Source organism: Delphinus delphis, chromosome 9, assembly GCF_949987515.2.
Source record: "Delphinus delphis chromosome 9, mDelDel1.2, whole genome shotgun sequence".
NCBI classification, from domain to species: Eukaryota; Metazoa; Chordata; class Mammalia; order Artiodactyla; family Delphinidae; genus Delphinus; species Delphinus delphis.
Genome location: NC_082691.1, coordinates 84,900,211 through 84,927,132, shown reverse-complemented (window position 1 = coordinate 84,927,132; position 26,922 = coordinate 84,900,211). Strand labels below are relative to the sequence as shown.

The window sequence follows — 26,922 nt, the reverse complement described above, 5'->3', positions numbered from 1 at the left end:
CAGAGGCTCCATTGGTCAAGCTTGGCCCTGCCCTGGGGAGAGATAAACAGGCCTGAATACATTTCCCAGATTGCAACACTGACGCGTCAGGCAAGGCTTGACAGCTGTTCCCTCACAGCGCCCCTGGTTGTCCCCGATAAGGAAGAACATGGCTCATTCCAGGGTACTGCCTTGTGTGCACACATATAAACAGACACTCCCAGGTCCCGGTGTTGTTTTAGAGCAAATTATTGACATTCTGAGTGGCTGAGACACTGGGGGGAAAGGTGAGCACAAACTGACTCCGCTCAAGGGAAGTTCCAGGTCCATAAGCAAAAAATAAGTCAAACCAAGACTGTCATTTGGCGCCACTTTTTGAACCTACCTGGTCAAGGGCAGGCTCAGGAGTCCTCTGAAGCTCTGGAAAGAGGAGGAAAGGGGGAGGAAGTCAGAATAAGGGAGGTGGATTTATGAAGGAGCAGACGTCGAAATGCCCAGAGAGAAAAGTGTCTGGTAAAAATGTGAACATACCTTCACCACAAAGATCGACACTGTGACGTCTTTAAAAAAATACCAAAAATGGGAATTCCCTGGTGGTCCAGTGGTTAGGACTCTGCTCTTCCACTGCAGGGGGCACAGGTTCGATCACTGGTTGGGGGAACTGAGATCCTGCATGTCGTGTGGCGCAGCCAAAAAAAAAAAAATTAAATTAAAAATACCCTCCCCCCCAAAAGTGAATGCTCTTCTTCTTAAATGACATACAAGTGTATAAGGGGTGGGGCAAATGGGGGATTAATATTAATAATACCATCAGTAATATCATCACACCTTGTAATCAACACTTCACGTTGTCTTCATAAAAAGCAATTTATAGTTTACAAGGGGCTTTCACATTCATCTTTTCCATTTATTCCATCAACCCACTCGAGTGGGTAGGGCATTATAAGCCACATTTTACAGATGAGAAAACTGAGGCTTGGGAGGATATAAGCAATTAACTGAGGCATAATTAAGAGCTGGGGAGGGGCAGGTTTGTCCTAAGTAACCCAGGGCTAAGATACTTACTAGGAAGGGTGATTCCTTTTCAATGACTGCTCAGAGGCTAAATCACCATGGCATTCTTAAATAGAGCAGCCTCACCTTCCCCAGTGTGGTCCAGAACAAGTCTCTCTAACTAAACACTCCTCTGATGATTTTTGCTTAGTACTTAGACCACAGCATCATAACATCTGTGAAGATTAAAGCATCATGGGAAAATCTCTATATCCACCCTATGCCCTTCTTTCTCAACTGTCCCATCCTTGACCAGCTCTTTCTCTTCTGGAAAAAATAGCTTCAGATCCTTTAAGTCTGCTACCTTGGTCTCAGGTGGGGAGGAAACGTCCTTATTTTCATAGGACATTATGGAAGCACAGGACCCACCTGGAGCGGTCAGGCAGGTGTTTTGAAAGTGCTGATGCCTACTGGAATCTTCCAGCAGTGGTTCTCAAACTTTGGCCTGCATCAGAATCATCTGGGGAGCTTGTTAAAGACTTGGATGTCCAAGGCCCACCCCAGACCTTCTGAATCAGAATCTGCTACCCTAAAACACATGAATATAATAATACTTCCATTCTTTAACCATTATCGTTTATGATGATGATAACAACACTGGCAGTTGAGCTATTAAATGAGTGGGGGAGTTGGGGGAGGGGGCAGAGAGCTGGGAGGGCAGGAGAAAGAGGAACTACAACTCCCAGAATCCCTCGAGAAAGCCCACGCTACGGCCGCGGCGGCCCACCCCTTTCGACAGCTGGGCCCGCCCCCTCCGATGACGTCACAGAGGTGACGTCACGGCGCCCAGAGCGAGGCTGGGGTAGAGAGGCCGACTGAGCTGGAGTCGTCCGCTTGTCGTGGGGGCTGCTAGGGAGCCGGCGAGAGGGTGAGCGGGCGAGCAGGCGAGTGAGCTAGCGCAGGCAGGAGGGAGAGTCGCGCGGCGCAGAGGAGCGCCGGGGCCGGGCAGCGGAGACTCACAGCCAAAGAGGGGCAGCCCGAGCCGGGCGCCGCGGGGTCCCCACCCCCACTCGGCCGGACGGTGCCCGGTGTTCCCCCGTGCGGGGGGCGGCGGCGGCGGCTGACGGGACCGGTCAGGACCGCGGGGGTGTTGCCACCTCCACCGAGGAGCCGGCGCGGCCGCGGGCTCCTCAGAGCCGGGGCCCGGGGCCCGTGACAGACGGGCCGAGGAAGGGAGAGAGGCGGCGGCGGCGCAGGCGACGGGGAGGCAGCGGCGACACCATGTCATCCCCTAGTCCGGGAAAGAGGCGGATGGACACGGACGTGGTCAAGCTGTATCCTTCGTGGACTGGGAATTCGGGCTGTACGTGGGGGGCGGTTTGGGGATGCCCAGGGCACCCCCTGAAACCTAAGCAGGGGCCCAGGGGCACTCCAGGCCACTGTCCGAGGCTCCCTCCCCCATCTCCCTCCCCCTAGTGCCTACGGAGGCTCCTTGGCACCTCCCAGGAGCCGAGAGCCTTCTCAGCTCCCCCTTTATCTGCAGCACCCCGAAATGTGCGTTGTTCCACGCTCTTTCCTCACCCCCATTGCCCGTGACTTTTCTTCACGACGTTTGGACTCCCAAGTAGGCCTTTCCCCCCCCCCACCCCCCAGGACCAGCCGCCTCTCTTCACCACCGAGCCCACCTTCTTTTTCCTGTTTGCTCGCTCTGCATTTAGGGACTCGAGGTAGAAATTCCCGAGAGCGAAGAATTCCCTTTCTCCTTTTCTTGAGATGCCTCCACTCCCTCCACTCACAATGCTTCTTGAACTGGGGTAACTCAAGTGACCTCCTTTATCCCTAATTCCTTTCTATATTAGGAAGAGAGTAGTCTGCTCAGTGCCCCCTCTTGTAATAAAGAGCTCTGAGTGTTTTAAACCAGAGACCCCTATTAAGCTTTCTGGTTCTTAGAAGAACCCCACTGTTTTTCTTCCTACCGACAAAGCCTATCCCACCCATAGTTGTATATGGTGAGGACCCCCAGTCCCTCCAGCAAGCCACCCTCCATATTGTGGCTATGACAGCTGAGGGGGAAGGAGAGAAAGAGGATCTCCTTGACCAAATAGCCCCTGTACTAGCCACTTAAGCAAACTCTCCATATGAGAATAAGGTTCTTGGGGAATAATTGCCCTGATCTTGCCAAGTGACACCCTCTATTTTTCTACTCCTCCCCCGCCCCCCCTCCCCAACTTTATGTACTTTGAAGGTAGCAGTGGGAAAGCTATAACTGATAAGAGTCCTTCAGGCAGTGGTTTTGGTTGGAGTCCAGGCTGATTATTTCATGACTAGCTTGAGAAATTCGCGAAGGTTCCTGTGACAAATCGAGACATTTTTGGAGGGGTAATTTAGAGAGTGGGGGGAGAGAGGAAATGAGCCCAGTGTTCTGAACAACTAATCCCTGGGGAGAGGGGGACCCGGGGGTGGGGAGTGATAGTGTGTGAAACGCAGTTAAAAAGTCCTGTCTCCTGCTTCTGTCTCTCCCTCACCCCCATCCCCCCACCATTTCCCCCTGTTGCAGGGTTTTGTTTATATAACTCAAGTTGTTTGGCTAGATTCTTCAGGTGAATTCCTTCTTTATTCCTTTTATTGTTGCTGTTTTTGATTGGATGTTTTACCTGTTTGTAGAAATCAGTGATTATTGTTAGATACTCAGTTATGGAATTCGCTGAAGTTTTTAAAAAGTAGATTTTGCATTTGGTTTGGAAGTGGGGGATGGGAGGGAAGTTGCCTGGGCAAGTGATTTTTTTTTTCCCCCCACCATAATCTTTTCAGGAATAAGGTGTTTTTCTCCTCACTCAGCAAAACTTGATTAGAAATTAGGAACAGTAGATGAACTTCTAAGTTTTAGGGTTTGAAGTTGAGAATTTTGGGGAGGTGGGAGTGGGGATTAGAGAGAAGAGCAAGTAATAAAGTATATATTATGTACCAAATATATGTCTAGGCACAAGTGAAATTGACTCTTTATGAGCTGTTTGTGGCTGTGATTGAGTTTTGTCAATGTGTGAATGATACCAGTAACATTGGCTTTTCATAAGGTGGCAGGATAACTTGTAACTATGGCTGTGTGTACAGTTTACACAAAGCAATATCGGGTTTTATTTTTGTTTAGAAACTAGGAAATGACATGGTGGCAGAATCTGAGTTATTTTTATCTTGAATTGAGACTTGCTGTCACACCTAATGCAAATTTCTACCTAATGTTTAATTGGGATGGGGCTGGGAGAGAGAATTCCAGCTGTCTTTGATCAATGTCAGGTTCTCAAATTGTAGACCTATATATTTTTTAGAAGACTGAGGATAAAGGGTGAGGCCTAACTTGACCTGATGCCTTTTCCATACAGTGCCTTTTGTTCATTTAGTAGTTGAGGCATCTAGAATGATTACCGTATTTAGGAGTGGGGTGGGGGGGGTGGAGAGGGAGAGGAAAACAGACAAAGAACAGCAGGGTGTCTCTCTTTTTTTTCTTTCCCTAAGTGGCTTATTTCATAGCTTATTTTTAGTAGAAGATGAAGAAAGGCATAGATGCATTGGCCTTCTGTGCTTTCCCCACCTTCCTCCTTTCTGACAAAAGAAAGCAGAGGCGCTTTAAAACCATAGATGTCTGAGGTAGGAGGGCAACAGTCTCGGGATTTAAAAGCCAGGGGTTATCTTTGTTTCGTGTTTGTTATTTTCTTGTCTAAGTTCAATTTTTTGTATTTCCTTTTGTGTGTGCATGTGTGTTGTGGGTGTGAGAGATTTTCTGGCCTCCTTTCTCTGTTGAATTCACATTAGTAGGCCCAAATGGAGACAACAATTTTTGAGCAAGGTACACTTACCACAGAATTTAAGCAACACACTACTAAAATGAATACAATGGTGTGAAAGGGCTGAGGGTTGAAAATGAAGGAAGGTGTAGAGGAAGTAGAAAAGGTCTGAAGGAATGTACTTGCTTTTTGCCCCTCAGTGCCCCTTGATTTCTTTGGTGTGGAGGCTGATAGCTGGTTTCCTTGCAGTCTCCTGTTTCAGCCCATTTTTGGATGTCTCCTGAGTGTAATTATGCCACCACGATTTACAGCCTGGCAGGGAACCTGTATAGTAGGAAGGTAGTGGTGTGGGGGGTAGGGAGAAAAGAGGATGTGTAACTAATTGGCCACCGCCTTCCACCACCTCGTTAGGTTCTTTTGGTCTCTGGTTGTTGTTTGGAGTCGGTGATATTTCTTTTGTGACGGGTTGGTAGGAGGAGAGCTGACTTCCAAGTTATGGAGGGAGTGAGTGTTTTGCACCGATGCACTTAATAATCTGCTGGGCGAATATGTTCTGAAACTCTGACTCATTCATTGTTTCTCTTCTGATCCTTTGCTGAGGGTTGTGCAAACCTCAAACTGAGGTACATGACTTGGGCCCTGTAGGAATGTGTCCCAATCAAGAAACTTGCAGTGAGCCCAAATCCTGTGGAATGGTGGTTGAATAGTGTTGCCAATTGTTTGCAGAGTGAGGTAGATTGGTGATAACTGTGCTGTTCCCACCCTGGCAAGCTTTGGGGTTTCCATCTAGAACCCGGCTGATTATTTAGATTGTCTGAGAACTGGGACTCTGGTGACCTTAAAGCGTGATTTGCCCTAAAGGAATATCGGTTTAAGTTCTCCTGGGTGGAGGAACAAACAGCTCAGATTACACGGGTTTCCTTGTTGGTGGGGGTTACTCGTCTCACCCTGTTGCACAGCCTGGTGATCCTTTTATCTGTGAACCAGTGGCCCCTGCTGAAGGCTGGAGCTGCTTGTTTTGGAAAAGCGTATGCAGGCAAAAGGCCGCAGGCACAGCTCCTCACAGCTCATTGGCTGCTCTGTTACTACCCGGAAAAGGAGGAGGGGCGGAGCTACCAAACAGCTGATGGAGTGTGTGACCAGAGTGTGTTTATATACAAAAGAAGCAGGGGCTGGGGAGGCCTTGTGAGTGGTGTTACAGGATCAAGTGTGTTTTCAAGGGGTAAAAAGAGGAGAGGAAAACCTGACCTGTTAGAGTACAAGAAATGTTCAAGGTTAAATCAGAAAAGTGGATCTGATAGTAATGGGGACTTGGCATACACTGTATTTGTTATTGGTGTGAGATATTGGAACTTATTTTTATAATACCAAGAGTTTTCAAAGAGTCCCTTTTTTAGAGGGAGTGTGGTAACTTAAACCTGGATGGCTACCAATTTAAATTTATTTAACTGACTCCTGCAGGAATTCAAAAGTATGGTAGAAATGTAAGCTTCCCCTACAAAAGCTTTAAGAGTAATAATGGTCAGGAAAGGGCAGTGTCTTATACTAAATTCATTAACAGCGTTAGTGAATCTTACAGAATGCTGGTTGTCTGCCTTAGGGTTTCAGAAGCTTTCAGTAGTAAGTTCATCCCCTCAGACGTTTCCGTGCCCTCTTTGTGCCAGGCTTGGGGCTAGATGCTGGGGGTTTAGTAGTGAAAAATTTGGTGTGTGCTTATGTAACTAGTTAAACAATTTTTGAAAAAATCAGAGTACAGACTGTGTTTATAGCAGGTGAGCACTGTATGTATCACCTTGCCTTTTGAATAACTTGTATTAACTTTCAGAATTGACTTCAAGAAATAGAAAGTTTAAAGTGACTTTTATGTTGATGGGATGTATGGGGATCTATATTTCTGTTCTTTAAAAGATTGATGTTAAAAACTGAAACAAAAACAAACATTAAAAAGTGTAGCCATTTGTCTTTGACTTCAGCTTTGGTATTTTGCTGTTAATCAGTAGTTTAGTAACTATCCCTAAATTAGTAGTCTTTGTTGCTCTTTAATTTGTGCTCAAAGTGTAGACTGTTCTGTTATCTTTTAACTAGCTCCAGTGTCAATTGGGAACCTGTGGTTTGCCTTTTATTTCCTGTGGTCTCTGTTTTACTGAGATGATGAGATGGAAGGTAGAACAGTTTTATGGTCTTCAAGCTAAAAGTTAAAGCTTTGTCAACTCCCAGTGTTCTGAATTTGTCTTCTCTGCCTAGATTTTGGTGACAAATATAACATACTGGTACTTATTTTGGTTAAGCAGGAACCTACATGAGTAAGCGTTCACAGGTTCAGAACATCTGATTCCTGCAGTACAGTTCTAGTAAACTACACACAAGCCTAAAAATTCAGCTTTTAGGGGAAAACAATCTTTGCAGATGTGACCCATAAAAATCCCTTACCCTGTGTGTGTGTGTGTGTGTGTGTTTTAGAAGAACCTGGATTTGTTGATTTTCTAGTATTGTGCAGTTTCCCCAGCACCTTGACCTGCATGTTATATCTATATATTAAATGTGTATATAATTATATATATAATTTGGTATCTTATCTCAGTCTTACCAGATTTGATGTTTTCAAGAATCATGGGAGTTTTAGGCATGCAATTCAGACCTGCAAAAGTGCTTACGGTGTAATAGCTTTTTAACTGTAGACCTACAGTGTACATTTTAGTAAAGTACTTTAATGAAAAACTTAATTGGATTATACAAGTAGTAAGATAATTGAGGAAAATATAAGTTACAAATATAGGTTCCCCCCAGGATGTATTATTGTCAACCTGTTGATCATACTGTATGTGCCCTGTTTTTGCTTAATATTTTTGCAACTATTTTTCCCATTTAAAAATATCAGATTTAATAAATAGCTCATGTAATATGCCATTCCATGCCTGTGCCATTGATTTAATTCTTTGCCATTTTTCTGTGATAAATAAGATTGAAATTAACATCTTGTGCATAAGGCTTTTCTTGCCATTTTGGATTATTTCTATTTCCCAGAAATGGGATTCTAGATCAAAGAAGGTAAGCTTTTGAATTAAAATATTTAATTAAAAATCTTGGGGCCCCACACTCAGTGGGCTCTCACTTTGTTGTGTTTTAGTTGGTCATTTCAACACTGAAGCAGTCAGCCTGGCGTGGTGATGAAAGATGAGTTCTGATATCTATTTATTTTCACGTTTTTTTGTGATAATAGTGATTTTTGAATTAGGGATACTTTTGTACTTCTCAGAGTGCCTACTGTGAGTTGGTAGGTTAGACATAATACATTCATAAGCAGATAGATCTGACTGGCAAGAGCTGTAGAATTAGTTTTGGTGACTTGATTTTTTTTTTTTTTTTTTGCTTTTGTCTTTTATTGAAGTATAATTTGGTAAGTTTTGACATAAGTAGCACCCATGAAGCCTATCACCACAATCAAGATAGTGAACATATTCATTTTCCCGAAGTTTCTCTTGCCCCTAGGTAGTCTTTCCCTACACCCGCCCCCATCAGATCAGTGATCTGATTTTTGTCACTGTAGATTATTTTGCATTTTCTAGAATTTTATATAAATGGAATCATACAGTATATACTCTTTTTGTGTGAATTCTTTCCTTTGTGTGAATTTTTTAGATCCACCCACGTTGTTACCATGTAGTTCTTTCCTTTTTTACTGCTGAGTAGTATTTCATTGTATGGCTGTACCACGATTTGTTTATACATTCACTTCTGTGGACATTTGGGTTATTTTCTGTTTGGGGCTATTACAAATAAAGCTGCTGTGGATATATGCTTTCTTTTCTTTGGGGTAAATATATAGGAGTGGAATAGCTGGATCATGTGATAGGTGTAGGTTTAACTTTTTAACAGGTAGCTTGAATTTAACTTTTACTGATGATGGTCTCTATTTCAAACACAATTATGTTGTGACATTGAATTCCTGTTTCAATTGTGTGTTTTAAAGGAATCCCATTAAATAGCATGATCCTAAGCACTGATTTCTAACCTAACTGTCAAAGCTAGTTTTGTGGATGCTCTTCCATTTCCCCCATTCAAAATTACTGAATTAAATTTTCATTGTGAAATATTTTTGTTTTGTGGCCCTTTGAAGTGGTACTTCAAGAATTATGGTCACAAATAACTTTTATTTTTGCATTTGCTAGTAAGACTATACTTTCTTGGAAAGGTAAGCACACTTTTTGTTGATGGTACCCTTTTCTTGCTTTTTGTAGAGTATTGATAAGAATTTTTTAACATTAGTTTTACTTAGCACCTCCAGTTACATTTACAGCAGTTTAAAAATATTTACATAGGACTCTGTTAAGGTCTGAATAGTATCTTCAATTTTCATATGGACTAAACTCGGGTAAAAGGAACCCACAGCAACTCAGTGGCAGAACTGGAAACAGATTCTAAGAGGGCATCCCTTAATATGTATTCCTGGAATCTTTTTTAAAGTTAATATTTAACAAAATGGTGGGGCTTTTTGTTTTGCTTTTTTACTTTTTGGCATCCTATGTAAATTATTTTATAAGTTAATTATTAGACATCGCCATAATGAAAAATTAGACATTGCTTTGTAAAACTTGTTACTGTCACATTCTTATAAATTACAAACATTTGAATTTAGATATAGTTTACATGCATGTTGCTTAAACAGTTAGGAGTTTACATGCATGTTGCTTAAAAAGTTAACATCTTATTACTGACAACTGGAATTTTTAGCTTGGTTAACAAGAAGAAAGACAACCTGTTTAATGTTGGAGTCAGTGACAGTTTATTCGGTGGGTAGACTTTGGTTCAGTCCTCAAACACGAGGATGGTGCTCTGAGCATATATATATTAGAGTGTATTATTTCCAGATTGCTGAAGTGTAATTCAAGTGCAATGTAGAAATCTTTGAAAACACAGAGAAGTCACTGTGTACTTTTGAGAGGCTGTTGTTACTTTAGTGATTCTCAGGTGGGGTATGAGAGGAATTGTTATACTTTTATGGGAGTGCTAAGGTTATTAAGGTTTCTTCTTGTACCTCATCAGATGCTTGGGAAAGGTGGCTGGTTGTTTGCAGACTGGTGCTTGTGGGGGCACCTGCCCAAGCCTGGCAGAACCCAAATCCTCAAGAGCCTGTGGAAAGCCCCACAGGGCAGTTCTGTGCACATGAGGGATGAAGGATCCTTTCCGCCTTCCGGTGCATTTTAGGTGTCTAGGGCATTGGGTAGGTGGTTTGAATAGGTGCTACTGATCTTTTGACCTGGCCCTGCAGTGAAGTGAGGGAGGAGTAGGAAACCCATGTGAAGTGGAGAGGCTTGACTGGACTTTGTCATTATCAGGACAGGCATGGCTGGTGGGTCTGTCTTTGGGTTCACAAAAGGTACCTGGGCTGTAGCACTTGGAGGGACCATATTTAGGGATCAGGGAATGGAATCTTTATGTCTTTATGTTCAGATTCGTGGAGGCATTATGTATCAAAGTAAGAGATATTCCCTACATGTGAAATTGTTATTAATGTTGTAAATTATGCATTTTCTTTTTAGTCTTAGGCAAAGTATTTCTTTTTTCATGTATTATGTTTTTATCATGCACACTTTTCAAGGTTTCTTGGATTATGAAATCTTAGTTGATGTAATATAAATAGAAAATTAGATACAGTGTGTGCCTGGTTCTTGTTACTTCATAAGCAATTGGGTTACTACTCAGCTTAGTGAATATAGATTTAGTTGTTTTGTTCAAATGGTCCAGTATAACTTTGGTTATCTGAATAGTGCTTTTTAATCAGTTGACTTTCTACTGTGTAGACAGTTGATTAATTCAAAAATTCGGGTAAACATTTCCATTGTAGTGTTTATCTGTAGAACGTTGAGTCGGTTAGACTTGTGTTCATAAGAGATCACCAGGCGTGATATAGTTAGATATATTGTTTTATGGTCTTATAGACTACTGAATGTTTAGTACCCTTTGGCTAATCTATTTATCTAAATCTGTAAATAAATTAGTAAGTCTCCTTGGCAACAAAGCTTGAAACTAGATCACACTTTTTGTTTCACTCCAAAGGAAAGAAACTGGATTGGCTTTTTTTCATTAACAAATGGTCACCTTAAGAGTCTCACAGCTGGGAATTGGTACTTGGTCAGTTCACTAATCCACACTAAGGCTCCTACAATGAAATCATCCCATGATGATTTCTTGGGCATTTTGGATCTTTATTACAAATTATATTTACATTGAAATGGATGAACACAGGAGGGAAATGCATTTTAAATGCTTGTGGCGTTTTCTGACAAGAGGAGTTTTAACTGTTTAACTTAATTTGGTCGCTGATCTCAATGTTGCTTTAGAGTATATTTAAGTAAGTATATTAAAATATAGAACATAATGTATATTTGATCACAGAATTACTGATCTTGGCAACACAATTTTGACATTATTAGCATCTGTTGATTTTGCCAACTAATTCATTCAATTCACCAGAGCTGCCATCTTGATGATAATAAGAAAAAAAAAAAACCAAAAAACCCTGCATTTTGCCTTTCTATTCATTTGTATCCTTAGAGACTAAAAAAAAAACAAGGTACTTTTAAATCAGGTTTGTTTTATGAGTGGAAGAAGGAGAGGAAGTACACCTTTGAGTGTGTTCTTTTTTTTTAACAACTTTATTGGAGTATAATTGCTTTACAGTGCTATATAACAAAGTGAATCAGCTATACGTATACGTATATCCCCATATCCCCTCCCTCTTGTGCCTTCCTCCCACCCTCCCTATCCCACCCCTCCAGGTGGTCTCAAAGCACCCACTGATCTCCCTGTGCTATGCAGCTGCTTCCCACTAGCTATCTGTTTTACATTTGGTAGTGTGTGTGTTCTTTAGTCTCATTATCTGGATTGCTGCTCTTGAATGCTGGCTTTGATTATCAAATGACATATATTTGAGTATACCTATATTGAGTCATTCACCTTTTTGTGAATACTTAACTTGCTTTTCTCTTTCTACAGGCTCTTGGGTTAGAATAGTTATTAGGTACCAGATTCTATCTGTCTTTGAGTAATTAATGTGGCTTTTCCTTTGAGACTTAGCTAAGAGTTTTGTAACATGTTAACAGTTATATATCAGGAAGACTATATTGGTGGCTCATAAAGACTAATTTCTTTTCATATACTTCAGTCTGTATGTCTTTTTTCTATTAGTGTGCCTAGCTTATACTTTGACTAATTTCTAGAAATCAAACAAGAGAGTTAAAATTACTGGCAGGAAAGTACACAAATAAACCTTTGGAGAGAAAGTGTTTCCTTAATTAAAAGTAGTAGTGAGGTCTGGTTCTTTTTCCTAGAAGTTTGAAAATCAGACTATACTTGGCCTATTTCACTTTGTGCAATTTGGCAATTATATATCAAACTTGAACTTACTTATGCTAAAAATGTATAGTAGCTTACAACTTTGGTATCCATTCTCTGAATGTAAAAATAGGCTATGCCTTAGATTTGTCTTAACTCTCTGTTCAGTGAAGTGAGACATGATGGCCCTTGGCACCTGAATCTTGCATTCTTACACTTTAAAGGCCCTTGTCTCTCATTGCCTCCGAAGAATTATGTTTTTCTAAGCTGAATTTATACAGTCTAGCCAGTGTTTCTGAGATTCAGGAGCTGCTAACTGACTGTATTTAAGTCTTCAAGGTGGGAAATCTAGAGGTCTCTCTCACTCAGCATTCTCCTGTGCTCTTCAGGCAAGGTAGATAGGAGCAGTCCCCTGCCCCATGGGAGCTTATTCCTGGGATTAAGTTTTAGCCCCTTTGCCTCTTTTTCTTTTCTTTTGGCCGCGCTGCATGGCATGCAGGACCTTATTTGCCCAAACAGGAATCAAGCCCGTGCCCTCTGCGGTGGAAACGTGGAGTCCCAACCACTGGACCGCCAGGGAGTCCCCTCCTTTGCATCTTGTAATTCAGAGAATGACTAACGAAATACCACATCTGCTTGTGCTTACTCTCCATTTTGCGGGGTGATCCGGTATATATGCTCAAGCCTTTGAACTAGATTATCTTAATTGACAGAGATACATGTCTTATCTTTCTATTTGCTTAGTGAAAAATAGAGTTAGAAATCCTATTTTTTATAGAATCAAAAGTTAGTGTATGATTTATGCTTTTAAATCAGGGCTTATTACTCATTTGAAAGAATTGGGTAAAGCGTAATGGCTTTAGTCTGTCAGTTCTGGCTGGTTTATTTCTTAAATGTCATTCCTATAGTGTTTTGCCAGCTCTGTTGAAGTTCTGATGACATTTTATTATTTGAAGTTAAATTTTAGTAGGTATTACACTTTCATAGATTTTTAGCATGTTTTTCTACTTGGAGAAAACCTGGAATGCAGATAATAGTATTATAAAGCAATGGTTGCTTTCTGAATATAAGGGCTCCTTGAGTTGAAATTAATAATTGTATTCTTTTTAGGCAATATCGTTTGTGGCCTCAAGTAACAGTTTGAGAAATACTAATGCTTGGCTGTACTGCTTCAGATTAGGAGAGTAAACTCTGGTAACTTTGTTTTCATTATTGATAGAAAAAATAGAAGCCAAAGTTGAAATAAGGAGTCTGCTTTTCATCTGTGACTTATAAAATCAGTTTTACTTCTTAGTAATCACATTTGTTATGTGAAAAATAGAATAAAAGCAGTATATAGCCTAATGCCTTAGTTAATTCTATTTATGAATGTGTCATAAAGAAAAAATAAAAATGACTTTAATAGGTTTTAATATAAATGTTATGTTATCTCTTTACAACAGTAGATTAGATGGCATTGCATTTGGTATTCTTGAGATGTCTGAATTATATATGCCCTGTCAATAATTTTTAAATAAAGTAAGCCTTGTAAAAGTGCCTGATTTATGAAAGCTTTTATCAGGATAGAATGGCAGCATGCTGTTCTTTCAAAATTTTATGTATTTAATTACCTAAATTATATTTTGGTTTTTAAAAGGTAAAGTTAGGGAATGTGAGTATAATTGAGTAAAAGAATATGCCCAGAACCAGTGAAGGATCCTATCGGAGTTTGAAACAGTTTGGTACTTAAGCATCTAAATATTTTTTACCTTTGTCCTTTTTTCCCCCCTAGATCATATTTTAAATTTTGACATAGAGATATTTCTGTTATAATGCCACAAATGCATTACTAAAATATCTTGCATTCTGCAAAGTCATGAAGTGGAAATAATAGTGCTTATAGATACCTTATATCTTCTAATACTCTCCAGATATTTAAAATATATCTTTTGAAGAAAATTTAGTTGCCTACATTTTTATTGATATTTAAACTGAGTGTCTCTAGTGGATCAGTTTTGCTTTGTGTTATGGTAATTTTAATTATTAGTCTCAAGACAGCCAAACATGTACTTTAGATGCTTAGTTTCTTAAAAGTTGGGATGATTTTTATAACAGAAAGCTTGGGATATAAGCTGCCCTGCCTTTTTTCTACTGTTTTTGCCTTAATATTTTGATAACTTTTTACTTTTTTTAGGTAAACTTTTAATTTTAGATTTACAGAGACATTGCAAAGACGATAGAGTTCTTGTACCCCACCCAGTTCTGGTCACCCCTGTTATTTATATTACTGAGACGTGTTTCAAAACTAAGAAACCAACATTGGTATGTTACTATAAACTAAACTCCAGGCTTTGTTCAGGTTTCACCAGTTTTTCCATGAATGTGTTTTTTTTCTGTTCCAGGCTTCCATGTAGGATAACACATTAGTTAGTGGTCATGTCTCCTTAGCTTTCTCTAGTCTGTGTCAGTGTCTCACTCTTTCCTTGTTTTGCATGACATTGACAGTTTTGGAGTACTGGTCGGGTATTTTTTGGAGTGTTCAGTTTCAGTTTATCTGATTTTTTTCCCCTCATGATTAGACCTCATAATAGTGAGGTATTAAAATTTAGCCAAGGGACTTCCCTGGTAGTGCAGTGGTTACGAATCTGCCTGCAGGACACACAGGTTCGAGCCCTGGTCCGGGAAGATCCCACATGCCACGGAGCAACTAAGCCCGTGCGCCACAACTACTGAGCCTGTGCTCTAGAGCCTGTGAGCCACAACTACTGAGCCTGCGTGCCACAGCTGCTGAAGCCTGTGCACCTAGAGCCTGTGCTCCTCAACAAGAGAAGCCACCGCAGTGAAAAGCCCGCGCACCGCAACGAACAGTAGCCCCTGCTTGCTGCAACTAGAGAAAAGCCTGCGCGCAGCAACGAAGACCCAACACAGCCAAAAAAAAATTTAGCCAAACTCATTGTGGGTTTTGGAAAGAGTACTGCAGAGGTGAAGCGCTCTTCTTATCACAAGTCGGGTGTGTGTGTGGGGGTTACCTGTGTCCTCATGACGTTACTGGTGATGTTAACTTTGATCCACTTGGTTTAGGTGGCACTTGCCAAGTTTCTCCACTGTAAAGTTACTATTTTTCCCTTCTGTATTCTATTCTTTGGAAGCTAGTCACTAAGTGTACCTGACACTCAAGGGGGCCAGAGGAGTTAGGCTCCACCTCCTGGAGGGAGTAATTGTTTTTGACTTTTTTTTTTTTGCTGTACGCGGGCCTCTCACTGTTGTGGCCTCTCCCGTTGTGGAGCACAGGCTCCGGACGCACAGGCTCTGCGGCATGTGGGATCTTCCCGGACCGGGGCACGAACCCGTGTCCCCTGCATCGGCAGGCGGACTCTCAACCACTGCGCCACCAGGGAAGCCCTGTTTTTGACTTTTGATCATAACGTAATAGTGCATTAATCTTAGTTATTAGTGGATTTTGTACAGAACTTACACTTGATTTTGAATGAAGTGTAAATTGGTACTGCCTTTTTTGAAATAAAATGGGATGTAAAAATATGAGGATGTGGTCTAGGAGCACACAGATTTGATGGGTTTGTTTATTTAGCAGTTTGCATGCAAATTTAACTTCCAGCATTTGGCTGATTTTAGATCTATAATAACATGTGAAAATGAAGATAAACTTAAGATGAGTTGCAAAAATATTAGTTAAAAGCCTTATAACTCAAGGAATTCTATCATCTTGAAGAGTTTTAGATCAGAAAGAATTTGGGAATGGGGTAGTGATAAAATGCCATTACATTCTGTATACCTTCTTAACTAGTTATATAGTTAACTTAGAAGAATATGTTATTAGCTGTGAATTCTAGCAAAGGGTCATTATTTTGGCCCATAGACACGTTTTATTCTATCTTAAAGGAGCATATTTTTCACCATTTTGCTATCTGGTTGTTTTTTCTTTGTTTTTTGCAGTTCTATTTGTAGTTTCAGTGAAAACCTTGACATAATTGTAGTTGGCAATATTAACCAGAAATTCAGTTATTATGGGAAGATTAACTGTGTAGAACTTCACTTTTTCTTCAGAATTTTCTAAGCAATTGAAGCTTACTCCTTTAAATGAGAAAACTTGTTTACTTTGACAGTTTTTGGTGTGTTTTTATTTTGGCTGATTTTTTCCTCCTTTCTCCCTGGGATAACACTAACTGATTTTCATATGATGAAAGTCTTAAAGTATATATAAAACATTGTTTTCTTGAGCAGAGTATATTTATAGTTGAGGTTATTGGGTAAGTGACCTCTGAAGAAGTATTAGAGGTTAAAATTTGGCCAAACCCATTTGGTTTCTAGGCTAAAAACTTAAGCCAAATTATTTATGTCTCAGGGGAGTCCTTGAAAATAGTGAGGAAATTGTGGTAGCAAGGTAGCAAGAATTAGTATCTTGCTAGTAGTAATATATTCTTTAAGACTGTAGAGAATAGTTCAGAATTTATGAATAGTTCAGTATTTATCAACTCATGGGGACACCTGGGTTTTTGTGTGGTATGTGAGTCAAGTGTTTGTAACCAGCTGTTTACTGGTTTAGTGACCCTGGTGGTGCATTTTTAGACCTTTGACCTTAAATAATGCGAGCACCTGGATGTCATGTCAGTGCTAAGAGTCAATAGTGTGGCACTTAGTGCCATCTTACTGGCGTTATGACTCTGGGCAGATGTTCAGCTGGTTCTTTTGTATCCCTGTTTCCTTTGCTCACTTTCTTAAGTTTGAGTGCCCTGGATGGCTTTTTTTAAATTAAGACTGTTTCTTTAGAGCAGTTTTAGGTTCACAGCAAAATTGAAGGAAAGGTACAAAGATTTCCTATATCCCCTTGCCCCACTCATGAACAGCCTCCCCCATTATCAGTATCCCCCACCAGAGTAGGGTGTTTGTTACAGATGATGAACCTACACTGACACATCATTATCACCCAGAGTCCACAGTTCACATTAGGGTGCACTCTTAGTGTTGTACATCTGTGGGTTTGGACATATGTGTAATGACATGTATCCATCATGGTATCATACAGAGTATTTTCACTGCCCTAAAAATTCTCTGTGCTCTACCTATTCATTCCTCCTTACCCCACCCCCTGGCAAGTACTGATCTTTTTACTGTCTCCATAGTTTTACCTTTTCAGAATCATACAGTTTGTGACCTTTTCAGATTGGCTTCTTTCACTTAGTAATTTGCATTTAAATTTCCTTCCTGTCTTTTTTTTTGGCTCATTTCTTTTTAGAGGTGAATAATACTCCATTGTCTGGATGTACCACAGTTTGTCCATTCACCTTGGTGAGCCATTTTTTTGTGAACAGAGCTAATAACTCTTTTAGTGGTTTCTCATTTTTCCAGATTAGCCTTTGTACTTAAAAAAAAAAAATCTCTTAGTAGCAAGTAGCTGAATTTTATACTGCTGCCCCATTCTATCGTCAATTCTACCTTTCTTATCCCATTATACTTGTTCTGTAATGTGCTACTTCTCATTCTAATATATTTCACATTTATTCTGGTACAATCCTTGCTTTGAGATATTACGACTCACTTTATGTAAATAAGAAACCTGAGTTACAGAGATTGGTTGAAAGTGCTGAGATCACAGAGTTAAGTCCTCCTTGTGATGGGTCTGGAGCCTATGAGAGTTTCTCATGCTTTTGTCCCTTCTAGCACATATTTATCTTTGCATATGAAGTAGGTGTTCAGGAAACACCTGTTAAATGAATTTTGATAAATAATATACCACAGGTTTCCACCAAGTCCTTGGATCAGTTTTAGACTGAACTTTGTTTCTGTATAGAAACAATATGGAAACCTCACAGGAGAGAGGCAGATCTTCCTTATATGATAAGAACTTCAGTTCTTTTATGTGCAGATGCCATTTGCCATTTCATATACACTGTTCATTTTTCCACACGTGACGTGTATTTGTGTTCTGAAATTGTCCTAAATGCTAGTACTTTAGTTTATCAAATGCCATTTTCAGAGGAGTTCTTTTTAAAGATTCCTTGATTGCTGGTTTTATTTAAGATCAAAGGAAATTATTAAGATTGGGGATTGGGGAAAGAAACAGCTGAAACTTTTGTTACTTCACTTGTAAAATAGAATACCTTAAACTCATCAAATCATTTAGCTTACTAGTACTCTATTTTGTACTTTGTAAAGTGTCTCAAGTCCCCCCTTACAAATTAGTGGTTCTGAAGGTGACTTTTACTAGCTTAATATTTGATACTATGAACTTCTTGGTTTGTATAGGATTTTATTGAGGACCTTACTTTATTTTGTGTTTATTTTTACCTTTCACCCATACTCTGTGAAGAAAGGAGATTTAAGAAATGCTTTAACAGCTCACACCTGCTATAAAAATTATATGCCGTCTATTTTTAGTTACTCAGAATAATGGGGGAAATGTAATAGCCAGATAATTAAAAATAATTTTTTTAATCGAAGTATTAGTTGATTTACAATGTTGTGTTAGTTTCTGGTATACAGCAAAGTGATTCAGTTACGTATATATACACACACACACATATATATGAGTGTGTGTGTATATATGTATATTCTTTTCCAGATTCTTTTCCATTATGGTTTGTTACAGGATATTGAATACAGTTCCCTGTGCTATACAGTTGCTATACAGGACCTTGTTGTTTATGCATTTTATATATAATAGCTAATCCCCAACTCCTAATTTATCCCTCCCCCACCCCCTTTCCCCTTTGGTAACCTTGTTTTCTATGTCTGTGAGTCTGTTTCTGTTTTGTAAATAAATTCATTTGTGTCACATTTTAGATCCCACATATAAGTGATATCATGTATTTGTCTTTCTGACTTACTTCACTTAGTATAATCTCTAGGTCCATCCATGTTGTTGCAGATGGCATTATTTCATTCTTTTTAATGGCTGAGTAGTATTCTATTGTATATATGTACCACATCCTCTTTATCCATTCATCTGTCATTGGACATTTAGGTTGCTTCCATGTCTTTGTAACAGTGAGATATTTAAAATCTCATTTTACAGATGCAAAACTTGAGGTTTAGTGATATATTTAAACTGTATAGACACATGAGTATATTTTTTTTCTTTCTGTGTGCGTGCACAGGCTCTTAGGAAAGAACAAATTTTTGCTCCTTAGGTTTTTGGTAAGTTCTTCAGTCATTTGAACCCTCTAACAAAGGTTGGAGGTTCCAAAGTTGCCTGCAGACCACTGGGGATCCCCAGGATACTTTCAGGGAGACGGTAAGGTCAAAACTTGTTTCATAGTTACATTAATTAATTTTTTTGCCTTTTTTGTTTATTCTGTAGTGACATTTGTACTGATGGTGCAAAGGCCAAAACCAACAATGGATAAAACTATCAAAGCTTTGGGAGTTCTCTGGCGGTCCAGTGGTTAAGACTCCACACTTCCACTGCAGGGGGCAAGGAACTAAGATCCTGCATGCCTCGTGGTCAGAAAAAAAAAAACCACACACACACACACAAAACTCTCAAAGCCTTAGCGCATCAAAACCTTATTAATAGTCATTCTTCATCACAATACATGTAGAGTTTTTTAAAAAGACAGTTTCAGTTGAACATGCTCTTGATAAGGAGTAATGACAGTAACTTTTGACCCTCAGGTACGTCTCTTTACTCTTCTGTGTGTTGAAATGGGGAGCACCTTTCCTGCATACTGAAAGTATGGTGGTGGTTTCCAGAAAAAGCACTTAGGGCAACCAGCTGTTTGTTTGTTTTTAATTGAATGCCATTTGAACTTGAAAGTATGACTGACTGACAAACTATGATTATTCAGAGTTGGATGTTTGTCAGACATTTTCTCAGAAGGGAACAAAGTGAGCCCATCACTTTAAGGAAAACTGATAGTGTGTGTTGCTGATGATAATATACAAACTTTAAAGTGAAAATCAGAATTTGGGAAAACTTGTATCTGCCACCACATGCTTGACAGTTGTCTAATACTTAGACATTTCTGATGAGATCAGTGGTGATATTAACATAATTTTTTGATATTGTGTGATGAAATGTGCCAGTGTTTGGAAGATCTGTATAAGTCAGTGAACCAGTATTTTCTGAACAGCTAATGCATGATAGAAAAATCATGCTTGGATAAAAGATCTGTTTAAAATACAAGGTGGACTAGTGGATTTTAATGTAACAATATGAAAATTTCATTGGTACTATTTCAGATGCCACATTGCAGTTAGCTTTTAGGAATCTACCACTTGTCAAGTTTTGGTGTAATATCAGTGAAGAACGTCCAGAATTTTCTGAAAAGTCTGTTGAAGTATTCTTCTCTTTCCTAACTACATTCAAAACATATTGTACCAGATTGAATGCAGAAGCAAATTTGAGAATCCAGCTCACTTCTATTAAGCCAGACATCAAAGAGATTTGTGAAATTGTTTTTTCTTTTGGAAATTAGTTATTTTTTTCATAAAGATGATATGTTAACGTGTAAGATTTATTAGTACTTTGTAAAAATATTTATTTCTTTATTTACTTATTTGGCTCCGCCGATTCGTAGTTGTGGCAGGAAGGATCTTCGCTGCGGCGCACAGGATCTTTTTTTTTTTTTTTTTTTTTTTTTGTGGTACGTGGGCCTCTCACTGTTGTGGCCTCTCCTGTTGCGGAGCGCAGGCTCCGGACGCACAGGCTCAGCGGCCATGGCTCACGGGCCCAGCCGCTCCGCGGCATGTGGGATCTTCCCGGACCGGGGCACGAACCCGCGTCCCCTGCATCGGCAGGCAGACTCTCAACCACTGCACCACCAGGGAAGCCCGCACAGGATCTTTTAGTCACGGCATGCGGGATCTAGTTCCCTGACCAGGGGTCAAACCTGGGCCCCCTGCATTGGGAGCGCAGATTCTTAACCGCTGGACCACCAGGGAAGTCCCTTATTAGTACTTTTAAGTGAATTAATGTTTTAAATTTTTTACGTGGTAAATATCAATAGATATTTTCACATAAAGAAGCTCTTTGGGGTCATCAATTTTATAAGTGAAAAGGGTGCTAAGACCAAAAAGTTCGAGAACTGCTACTCTAACAAATGTGTGTCAGTTGAGAGGTTGTCATGTTGTTATGAAGTCTAGGATGCACTTTATTTGTATATAGCATAGTGTTGGCAAAATAGTAGGTTCTCTAATAACATATTTGAATCAGATTGAATTGTACAGTAAACCATGTAAATACATATTTAGCCAAGAAGGAAAATTGATGTGTGAAGATGGCAAGTGATTTTATGATAGTAAAGAATGTCAGGTTTACATCATATTTCACAGATTCTAAGACATTTTTTCCCTTAACGTCTTTGAAACTGAGAAGTCTTAGAATTGGTCGTGAGTTGGTTTGATTGTCAGCTGTTTTCTTTCTTGGTGTGTCGTAGATGTGATGAAATAAGGTAGTGCTTGTTGTGTGGAGATGAGGAGGAAACACATTGGATAGCAGTTTACTTCTTGGGCTACAGTATATGCTGCATTAAATGTTTTTGTCAGGCACTGAGTTGACTATGGGCAGTTGACAGTGGGCCCATTGTCAGAATATTCCATTCATAAAGCAGTTATCTTTATTCCAAGCTGGAAGACTAGACTCTAATGCTGGAATTCAGGCTTTTAAGATAAAACGTAGAATATGATATAAATTTGGGGTTTTTTTATATGTAATGTTTTTTGTTTTTCTATTTAATCATATTGTTGATGGACCATAATGGTGAGTATTGAGTTATTCCCATTTCTGTTGTAAAGCAGGCTTTGGAAGGTTTTACTGTGTGGCTCTTAGAAAATGAATGAAGAAGAGTAGCAGAAATAAATTTTTTTAAATTCTTTTGATTAAAAAAATTTTAAATCTATTAATACTTTACTGAAGCTTGAGGAATTCACAAGTTCACTTTTGGCGTCTGTTATTCTGAATCTGAACGCTGTTAATATTTATTCTGCATGGTTTTATCAGGACCTGGGAGGTACAGATGCTCATTTCTTCATCTTTAGAGCTTTTTCTGTTCTCTTGAATAGGTCTAGTAAATGATAAGTTACTGGGTTCTATTATTAACCTTGTGCCTCTGTTTAATTCTATAAAAAAAAGAATAAGACCATAATACGAAGATTAAAAGATACTGTACAAATAAATAACAAAGGCATCCTTAAAAATAAGTTTAAGGCTTCCCTGGTGGTGCAGTGGTTAAGAATCCGCCTGCCAGTGCAGGGGACACGGGTTCGAACCCTGGTCCGGGAAGATCCCACGTGCCACGGAGCAACTAAGCCCATGCACCACAACTACTGAGCCTGCGCTCTAGAGCCCGCAAGCCACAACTACTGAGCCCGCCTGCCACAGCTACTGAAACCTACGTGCCTAGAGCCCATGCTCCTCAACAAAAGAAGCCACCACAATGAGAAGCCCACGCACCACAACGAAGAGCAGCCCTCACTCACTGCAACTAGAGAAGGCCTGCACGTAGCAACGAAGACCCAATGCAGCCAAAAATAAATTAATTAAAAAAAAAAAAGTTTAAAAAGAGGGTAGGAGCTTGGAAAAGTAAGGAGTTGAGTCTATTCAAGAAGGCTTCTGGAGGAAGCTGAATTTCATAGAGACAGGAGGTAAGTAAGCAAAAAGGTACCTGTGGGGATGGCAGGTGGTTGGTGGCTTAGACTGATGAAAGGATCAGAGGTTGTAAATTATTTGTCACTGTAAGTATGTATGTACTAGAGTGCAGTGTGTGTGACCATGATTACGTGGGTTGCTGTAAGGTGAACAGGCTGAGTCTTGTTGCTTTTTATCATCTAATGGACACTCTGGAACCAGTAGAGTCTTGTTGCTTTTTATCATCTAATGGACACTCTGGAACCAGTAGGGCCACACCTGTTATTTGCTGGAGGTATGATCTCTCATCTTTAGTCAACCAAAGAAGGACTCTTGGTAAAGAATTTACTCACATAGGTTGTTGAAATCTGGTCATGGATTGGCAGGATTTTAATGGTGTTAGTAGAAGGGAATACATGGATTTTATGGCAAGTTATATAAGAATGATTAAGATAGTATTTTGAGGGGCTTCCCTGATGGTGCAGTGGTTGAGAATCTGCCTGCCAATGCAGGGGACATGGGTTCGAACCCTGGTCTGGGAAGATCCCACATGCCGCAGAGTAACTGGGCCCATGAGCCACAACTACTGAGCCTGCGCGTCTGGAGCCTGTGCTCCGAAACGAGAGGCCGCGATAGTGAGAGGCCCGCGCACCGCGATGAAGAGTGGCCCCTGCTTGCCGCAACTAGAGAAAGCCCTCGCACAGAAACGAAGACCCAACACAGCCAAAAATAAATAAATAAATTAATTACAAAAAAAAAAAAAAGATAGTATTTTGAAATGCATATACTTTTTTTTTTTCTTTTCGTGATACGCAGGCCTCTCACTGTTGTGGCCTCTCCCGTTGTGGAGCACAGGCTCTGGAAGCGTAGGCTCAGCGGCCATGGCTCACGGGCCTAGCCTCTCCGCGGCATGTGGGATCTTCCCAGATCGAGGCACGAACTCGTGTCCCCTGCATCGGCAGGCGGACTCTCAACCACTGCGCCACCAGAGAAGCCCCTAAGCTCAGCTTTTAAATTAGAGTTTAAATTAGCTGTTACAGCTGCACATCTTTTAAAAATTCAGCACTTAGGGCTTCCCTGGTGGCGCAGTGGTTAAGAATCCATCTGCCAATGCAGGGGACGCGAGTTCGAGCCCTGGTCCGGGAAGATCCCACATGCTGCAGAGCAGCTAAGCCCGTGCGCCACAACTACTGAGCCTGTGCTCTAGAGCCCACGAGCCACAACTACTGAAGCCTACATGCCTAGAGCCCAGGCTCTGCAACAAGAGAAGCCACTGCAATGAGAAGCCCGCGCACCTCAGCAAAGAGTAGCCCCCGCTCGCCGCAACTAGAGAAAGCCCGCGTGCAGCAATGAAGACCCAACACAGCCAAAAGTAAAATAAATGAAATAAATAAATTTTTTAAAAAATTTAGCAGTTTACATAGAATTAACTTGAAGTGTACCCCCATATTCATTGAATTGATTTTTTAAAGCAAGGTGACCAAATGGAGCCTAGATTAGCATTCATTGTATATGTATTTTTTTTTTACACAAACTGCAAAGGTAGGATACATTTTAGTAAAATTTCAGCTGGATGTGATTTTGGAATAGATTCTTTGGATTAACTGAAAATTGAGCAGAAGAAACCCTTTTGATTTGAATCTATATTAAAATCTTTTAAAAATAGATTAATCCATTTTTCTGCCCTCAGAAAATGTGGAATGGTAAATACAATTGGACCCTCAAGATTAAAGACCAGAGGCAGTGATATAGTCATCCTAATAGAAAAATGATAGTGGCTGCCACAGAGGCTGTTGAATCAATTAAGTGAGACTGTGTACCTAGAGCTTAACACAGTGTCTGATATGTAAGCATTTCAAATGTTAGCTTTAAAGAAAAATGTGTATGTATTGATTTGGAGCTATAGACACCAGGACATTTGCAAGATTACTTTTTTTTTCTTTTGATTTATTCTAGTTATTTACTCATTTAGAATGTTTTTAAAATGACGAATTATTTTGAGCACCACAACAAATATGAGGAGTAAGATAATGATAGTAAAAGAGGTTTTGTCAGGTCTTAACATATTGCCTTATTTGCTTCAGAGAATTCATTTTTAAAAAGAAGTAAGACCTGAAGTTACATTGAATCCCCCTGTGAAATACTCCCAGATTCTACTTCCTTCCCTCGCTTATGAAATAGAGGTAGCTACTATGTTGAGTTATCTTTCCAATCATTTTAAAAGACTTTCTTATATATGTACATATCCATAAATATGTAGCATTGTCTTGCATGGTTAAATAAATGATAGCATACATTTTAGTTCAGTATTACTTTTGAGATTTGATGTTGATAAAAGTAGATCTACTTCATTTGTAACTCATTTTTTTTTTCCATTATACCGTTTATTACTAATCATCATTCTTGTTGGTACTCTTATTGCTGTCGTGATGGTCAGGGGGAGCCATGCATCTCTGGTGGTCTCCATTTGTAACTCATTTTTAATTCGTTTGTAAAAGTTACATGCATATACCATATTTTACTTATCCATTTTGTTAATTTTCATTTAGGTTATTTCCTGATTTTCACCATTATATATAGTGCTGTAAAGAACATTTATGAATGTCTTTTTGAGCGCATATGTGTTTCTCTACGACAGTGTTTTTAGACTTTTTTGTTCATTGGACACAATAAGAAATATACTTTACAGTGAGACACAGCATATATATATATATATATACACACATACCATATATATATATATATATACACACACACGCACACACACACACACACACAGAAATTTTACTTTTATAATAATATTTACTCTGAAAAAAAGTTTAGGCATACACCCTTGAGATATCTCTCTGAAAAAATGCTAATCATGCTCTACTTTTGACAAATAATGGCCCAGTGTATTTAACCTGAAGTAGAATTGCTGTTCTTAATGGTGCACATCTTCAGCTTTGCTAGAGATGAAAACATTACTCTTCGAAGTGGTCGTACCAGGCTTTACGTTTCAGCAGCATGTGAGACTTTCTGTTTACTCATATCCACACCAGCACTTGTCTAGCTTTCTAATGTTTGCCAGTCTAATGAATGTGATATGGTATCCTAATGTTTTCTCAGCCTGTTTCTAATCAAATATTTTGAGTGCCTTTTCTCTGTCAGACCTTCTGCAAAGCAGGAAAGATGCTACCAAGACAAGTGAGACATGGCTTCTCTGTTCTAGGAGAGAGAGGTGAACTTTGTCGATCTATGAGTAGCAGAGGGACACAGAGGAAGGGGCAATTTGCAGCCCACTTGGGTATTTTTGTTGCGAGGGATGAAGCTTGACCTTGGTCTTGAAAGGTGAGTAGGCATTTTCAGACAGCACATAACAGTTGAAGGACATTACACGTGGAGAGGAGGGAACTAGGCAAAGGAATAGAGCTGTAAAACCACATCATTCAAAGAACTTAGTGTTAATGACTGTGCGTAGAGTCCCAGCATTGGGAGGCCAAGGGAGAGGCAGAGGAGAATCTGCAGACGTATGGGCAGGCTGAAGGAGTTAAGTACTGCAGGCATCCATAGTCACTGGTGAAAGTTTTAAGCGCAGGGTATTAGCAGGAGATTTTTTTAAGTCTAGAAATGAATTTGTGTATTTTAAAAGTTAATCTAGTTTTTGTTTTAATTTCAGTTTCAAACTCATTAGCTTGTCTCTTTTTTTTTTTAAGATCTTTATTGGAGTATAATTGCTTTACAATGTTGTGTTAGTTTCTGCTGTATAACAAAGTGAATCAGCTATATGTATACATATATCCCGATAACTCCTCCCTCTTGCGTCTCCCTCCCACCCTCCTTATCCTACCCCTCTAGGTGGTCACAAAGCACGGAGCTGATCTCCCTGTGCTATGTGGCTGCTTCCCACCAGCTATCTATTTTACATTTGGTGGTGTATATATGTCTATGCCACTCTCTCACTTCTTCCCAGCTTACCCTTCCCCCTCCCCGTGTCCTCGAGTCCATTCTCTATGTCTGCGCCTTTATTCCTGTCCTGCCCTTAGGTTCTCCAGAACCACATTTTTTTTTTTTTTTTTTTAGATTCCATATATATGTGTTAGCATATGGTATTTGTTTTTCTCTTTCTGACTTACTTCATTCTGTATGACAGACTCTAGATCCATCCATCTCACTACAGATAACTCAATTTCGTTTCTTTTTATGGCTGAGTAAAGTTCCATTGTAGATATTTGTGCCCCACCTTCTTTATCCATTCATGTGTCAATGGACACTTAGGTTGCTTCCATG

At 39.8% G+C, this 26,922-nt stretch overlaps 1 protein-coding gene across 2 annotated transcripts in view; it reads left to right on the top strand.

Moving 5' to 3' along the window:
• Positions 1–1,813: 1,813 nt before the first annotated feature.
• The window catches only part of UBE2H (ubiquitin conjugating enzyme E2 H), a 98,272-nt gene continuing 73,163 nt past the window's right edge, over positions 1,814–26,922 (top strand). Inside the window, exon 1 of one of the 2 annotated variants that reach the window (XM_060020877.1) lies at positions 1,814–2,306. In XM_060020877.1, the coding sequence (XP_059876860.1) occupies positions 2,254–2,306 (53 nt within the window). In that variant the 5' untranslated portion in view covers positions 1,814–2,253. Of the gene's footprint in view, positions 2,307–24,000; positions 25,984–26,922 lie in introns of those variants that run through there. The other variant, XM_060020879.1, reaches the window with a different exon arrangement.